Genomic DNA, 6,013 nt, shown 5'->3' with positions numbered 1-6,013 from the left:
GTTAACTGAAAGAAATATCCTAGAAACATTTATAGAGCAAGTAAAAGCAGCCATGGTTAGAGTTGGAGACTTCACCATCACTTAGTTTTAAGTACCAGTCTGGCTCCAAAAATGGATACATCCTAACGAATGGCTGGCCCTGGGCCAGCTCTGGGTGGGTGTTGCTACTGGTGTCCCACCAAGTGGCCAGAGTTGAGGCACACTCTTGCTACCTCAGCAGTGTTCTCACGGCAAGGTATGCGTACCTTCATGCTAGGACTATGTCAATCGCCAAGGGCCCTCTTTTGTCGAATCTCAAAAACAAGTATACAATGTGCATTTAATTACATTCAATCAATTCCAGTTAACTTACGATAGCTCAGAAAACTTAAGAGAAAGCAAACATAAGACATAAAAAAGTACTTGAAAAATGAGTGACATATTGGAGAGCGACAAGTTCCCACGTGGCAGCCAGGAGTCATAATTTAAATGGAACACAGAAGAAAAGCAAAGTGACTGCAATTTATTCCTCTACCTATGCTTTCCCAGGATAGTTCAAATACTAGAAGTAGCCACAAAGCGCCACCTTCCGGTTTAAAACTGCGCGACATCTCCTTTATTTCTTTTAAATGCCATTTTATGGTGACGTATAAAGCAACAGCAGCAGTTACAAAATGTTGTCTGAGTAATTCTGAGAGCTCAAAACAAGGATCTGTGTATAGGCTGAATAAAAAGATGTTCAATTAAGAGTGCATGTTGTGTAACTTCAACAAACATCTTCGGCTGGAATTTCTGTGTAAACCTTAATAGAGACGCGGCTCTTGGAGACCAAAAGTAAACTCTCTTTTCCTTTACAGTTTGGTGAGGCGGTCTGCATTCTGGCAAACGATTTACAAAGTACAAGAAATGTTGCGTGTGAGCACAAGGCATAAAATATTTCTTTTTCTTACAGAAGGAGCAGCAGGACAGGGAACCCAACGGACATCCTGCCACCACCTTTCCCAAAGATATACACCCCCAAGAATGGCAGTGGACACCTGACAGCAAGTCACCTTTACAATCCTTTTTGGTTGTTTAAAATACAAACGCTTGGCTGGGCTCAGTGGCTCAGCCTGTAATCCCGCGCCTTTGGGAGGCTGAGGTGAGTGGACTGCCTGAGCCTGCGGGTTCGAGACCCACCTGGGCAGGCGAGACCTCATCTCTACAATAAATCAAAAAATCAGCCGGGCGTGGTAGCGCGCGCCTGTAATTCCGGCTACTCGGAAGGCTGAGGTGGAAGGATGGCCAGAGCCCAGCAGGTCGAGGCTGCGGTGGCCGGGAGCGGTGGCCAGTCTGGGTGACAGAGTGAGACTCCAACTCAAAAAAAAAAAACAAAAAAACAAAAACAAATACAAGCACTTTCTGACATTTCTTCCCTGGCCCATGAGCCCACCCCAACTTGGCAGGATCCAACCCACGTCCTCGTGCTTAGTTTTCCCCTTAGAGTTATTTACAGGACGCCTACAGATACGGTACAAACTAGTATGAAATTAATGAGTTTGCGCTTCCAGACACACTCCCGTGGTTAAATAAATATACCACGCCGATTCCGGAGGACAGTTCCAAGTTAAGGAGACTCAGAAGCATTTGCATCCAAAGCTGCAGAAACAGCCTTCTCGTTGGCTGGAGCCAAGTCGCCGACTCTGTCCTCAACAGCAGTGGGGGCCTTGGAGGCAGGGGCTGTCACATCCACAGTGAGTGAGGAGGCAGCATCTGCCTTTGCAGTAGTCATGACAGGGTCAGAAGGTGGGCTGCCGGTGGGAGGGAGGGAAGACAGCAGCTCCCCTGAGTTTGCTGCAGGAGAGCCTTCTGGAACCAAAGGGAATGATGGGAGGAACTCGGAAGGCATGGGGAGAGGTGCAATGCCAGGGAGGTTTCGGGGAGGCAAAGAAGGAAGAGGTGGCAAACCTAGGACAAAAACAGCAGAGGTCACATATACTCCCCAAGTTAAAAGAGCAGTTGTCACAGTCAAATGACATTTTTTTTGAGTCAGAGTCTCACTCTGTCGTCCAGGCTGTAGTGCAGTGGTACGCTCACAGCCACTGCAGCCTCGACCTGCTGGGCTCAGGTGATCCTCTGCCTCAGCCTCCAAGTGGCTAGAACCACAGGCATGCGCCACCAAGCCCTGCTGATTTTTTAAATTTTAATTTTTATTGTAGAGATGAGCTCTTGCCAAGTTGCCCAGGCTGGTCTCATATCCCTGAGCTCAAGCACTCCTCTTGCCTCTGCCTCCCAAAGTGCTGGAATTACAGGCATGAGCCACCATGCCAGGCCTGTCAAATTACTTTTTTTTTTTTTTTTTTTGAGTTGGAGTCTCACTCTGTCACCCAGGCTGGAGTGCAGTGGCATGCTCATGGCCACCACAACCTAGACCTGATGGACTCAGGCGATCCTTCTGCCTCAGCCTTCCAAGTAGGTAGAACTACAGGCACGCACCACTATGCCTGGCTAATTTTTTGAGTTATTGTAGAAATGGGTTCTCACCAAGTTGCCCAGGATGATCTCGAACCTGTGGACTCAGGCAACCCTCTCACCTCAGCTTCCCAAAGTGCTGGGATTATAGGCGTGAGCCACCCTGCCCAGCCTCAAACGACTTTTTATTTGCATTTTAAGGACACTGAAGTTGAGGAGATGACACAAATACAGCCTTTGCTAATCTCTAGTTAGAGGCCATGGCAGGGTTCAATATTCCCTTGCAATGGCAGCTGGCCAGGAGAAAATGTTCTGGGCTTCTAGACTCCAAGTGACTTGCCCAGCACGAAGGGAAGAAACATCCTCCCAGGCAGGACAGCCAGGAGCCTACACAGCAGGTGATGCTGGATGTGGGACAGGAGGAGGCCCGCTCCCCCAGGCAAGCTGCAAGTTCAGTTACAGCTATACTCTGGACAGACAATAGGAAGGAGAGATGGAGAGGACAAGCCTCTTCCGTCGCTGAGGAAGGGGAGGCCTTGGATCGCAGCCCCACCATAAGCCTTGCTGTAGGTTCCTCACCCTTGGGTTAGCCGTGTGACTGGAAACTTCTACACTGTGCATGGTGGGCTTATTCTGACGATTTAAAATGCAGAATGGGCCGGGTTCGGTGGCTCAGCCTGTAATCCCAGCACTTTGGGAGGCCGAGGCGAGAGGACTGCCTGACCCGCGGGTTCGAGACCCGCCTGGGGAATTTGGTGAGACCTCATCTCTACAATAAATAAAAAATTAGCTGGGTGTGGCAGTGCGTGCCTGTAGTTCCAGCTACTTGGAAGGCTGAGGAGGAAGGATCACCGGAGCACAGCAGTGCATCGCTGTGGTGGCCAGGAGCGTGCCCCTGCATTCCAGTCTGGGCGACTGAGAGAGACTCCAACTCAAAAAAGAAAAAAAGAAAGGAAAGATAGAGTGAATGCTAGAAAAGGAGACAGCGTTTAAGTTTGCTAGTACTTCCTTTGCGTTTTAAACCCTTGTGCAAGTATGTTAAGGAAAATATGTAGATGGTGAGTGTTATAAGAGGGCCAATTACCTAGACAGAAACGCAACAGTGACAATGCACATCACAGTGCTGTAAGATCACGCACTGGCTTTGCTGATGGACCACAGGCAGCTAGCCACAGCCAGTCCCCTTGAAAGTTAAGGCGACCTTGCTGATCATTAACTGTATGTGCAGCTTGTGGGACACTGCTTTCAGTTTTGATGCACAAAACCTGAGTGTGGACACTTGGAATATCTGCTCTTGACTGTCTCCAGAGAAAATCTCTCATTATAAATCATTCATTATAGCCGGGCTCGGTGGCTCAGCCTATAATCCCGCGCCTTTGGGAGGCTGAGGTGAGTGGATTGCCTGAGCCTGCGGGTTCGAGACCCGCCTGGGCAGGTGAGACCTCATCTCTACAATAAAATTAAAAAATGAGCCGGGCGTGGTAGCGCGCACCTGTAATTCTGGCTACTCGGAAGGCTGAAGCGGAAGGATCGCCAGAGCCCAGCAGGTTGAGGCTGTGGTGGCCGGGAGTGGCCACTGCACTCCAGTCTGGGTGACAGAGTGAGACTCCAACTCAAAAAAACAAACAAATAAATCATTCATTACAAAAGCATTTGTAATGGAGAGTATTTATCTAATAACAAGCCCAGCCAGCTGAGCAGAGGTGATAGTTTTATGGCCTAGGTTTCTGGGCCTGGGCTGCATAAAACAGGCACCATGACTCCCTAGTGGGAGCTGCTCCAAATATGCAGAGAGTACTGGGAACTCATTCACCTCCAGGGGAGGCCTGCAGACCTCCATCAAGGTCAGCACACAGGGCCATGCTGCTGTGCTTTATTGCTATACCAGGCCTTTCTAGGGCTGAGCTGGCAGGGAGAGAAGGGGGAGGAGAGGCAGCCTGCAGGGAGACTACAGACACACTTTTCTTTCCTCTTAAGCTTTTCAAACAAAAAAGATGACTATTTATTTGAAGTAGCTGAAATTTGTTAAACTGAATTGCCCTTTCTAGAAGAAACTGAAATAGAGATTGGCATTCCTGAATAAAGCCTTTTATTAGAGAGTCCTAGGAGGGAAAGATGTGCAACGTACCTGGGTTCACGAGTTCTGGTAAGCCAACTCCTGGCATGATGTGCGGTGCGGGGAGGTTGAGGTTGGGGAGGCTGGGGAGGTTAGGTAGTCCTGCTGGTAAAGGCATCAGACCTGAGGGCAGAGAACAAAAGGGAAATCACTGCATGCCTTTCCAGAAGTCCTCTGGGCATGCGGCAGTTCTATACCCTAGTCACATTAACTACAACAAGTGATGAGATGTGTGAGGTGGCTAAAGGGGTAAGGCTAAGACAAATAACTGACACTCTTGAAGCTCTGGAAGAATGGTAATGGCCTGAGTGCCTTGGGAAAAGGCTGATTTATTTCAGTAACGATGGCAGTAAATGGAACAGAGTTTTTCTTTGATGGTTGAGGTTTACAGTCTTTTTGGCTTTCTTTTTTATTTTTTATTCTGAAATAATTACAGACTTATAGTTGTGAAAGTAGTAAAAATAATTCTCACATACAACTTCCACCCAAAGCTCCACAAGGTAACATGCTCCACAAGGTTACATACTTGCTTCATCAATGTGTGTGTGTCTGTGTGTGTGTGTGTGTGTGTGTGTGTGTGTGTGTGTGTGTGTGTACGTGTGTATGCATATCTGGTTCAAGGCTTCTTAGGCCTGTGTAACATCTTTAGCTAGAGTCCCCACAATTAAAACATAATTTATCACTGAAATAATATTTGGTTGCTATTAGCTGGATGAAGGGACTTGGTCTTCACTAGAATACTAAGAGAAATACATGAAAATTTAATTTATTGACAGCTCCTGAAGATCTGAATAAGGAGCGTTGTCTTCTGGGACATAACTCACATAAACAGCTAACAGAAAGTTCTCACCAAGGAGGCACTGAAGGATGGACTCGCACACCATCCTCCTTCCTGCCTCATGCTGCACTGTGGGACTGGGCAGTAGCTGGCTGGGGACAAGGGGGCCTAGGCCCGGTAGCTAACTAGTTGATAACTAATATCTGTTTCCTCATCTACTAAGGAGAGTTGCCCTCATTTCTTGCAAAGTCACTGCAGAGATAAAACAAGATTAAAAGACATAAAAAGTCACCACACAAGTGCAATTTTTTTTTTTACTGCGCTTAAGATATAGATGTCAGTAATGGTCCTAGTCTCCTGCCGCTTACCTGGTAATGTAGTAGAGGGGTTCATTGGTGGCATAGAAGTGAGGTTTACTTGTGGTGGCAATAATGGTACTGTTGGTACACCTAAAATAAAAACACAATATTTAAAAAATTCAGTTGACAGCCGGGCTCAGTGGCTCAGCCTGTAATCCCGTGCTTTGGGAGGCAGAGGTGGGTGGATTGCCTGAGCCCGCGGGTTCGAGACCCGCCTGGCCAGCTTGGTGAGAACTTCATCTCTACAATAAATCAAAAAATTAGCCAGGTGTGGTAGCGTGTGCCTGTAATTCTGGCTACTTGGAAGGCTGAGGCGGAAGGATCACCGGA

At 47.7% G+C, this 6,013-nt stretch overlaps 1 protein-coding gene across 3 annotated transcripts in view; it reads right to left on the bottom strand.

Moving 5' to 3' along the window:
- Nucleotides 1-1,330: 1,330 nt before the first annotated feature.
- Nucleotides 1,331-6,013, bottom strand: part of GORASP2 (golgi reassembly stacking protein 2) — a 39,275-nt gene continuing 34,592 nt past the window's right edge. For 2 of the 3 annotated variants that reach the window (XM_021717705.1, XM_021717707.1), the window contains exons 8-10: nt 5,693-5,773; nt 4,559-4,669; nt 1,366-1,926 (exon numbers count right to left, since the gene is read on the bottom strand). In XM_021717705.1, coding sequence (XP_021573380.1) covers nt 1,586-1,926; nt 4,559-4,669; nt 5,693-5,773 — 533 coding nt within the window. In that variant the 3' untranslated portion in view covers nt 1,366-1,585. Of the gene's footprint in view, nt 1,927-4,558; nt 4,670-5,692; nt 5,774-6,013 lie in introns of all 3 variants that reach the window. The other variant, XM_008068939.2, reaches the window with a different exon arrangement.

This window comes from Carlito syrichta, unplaced genomic scaffold, assembly GCF_000164805.1.
Source record: "Carlito syrichta isolate Samal-C Ts95f unplaced genomic scaffold, Tarsius_syrichta-2.0.1 Scaffold109683, whole genome shotgun sequence".
NCBI classification, from domain to species: domain Eukaryota; kingdom Metazoa; phylum Chordata; class Mammalia; order Primates; family Tarsiidae; genus Carlito; species Carlito syrichta.
The sequence above is the reverse complement of the archived record's forward strand: the minus strand, read 5'-3'. Positions and strand labels throughout refer to the sequence as shown.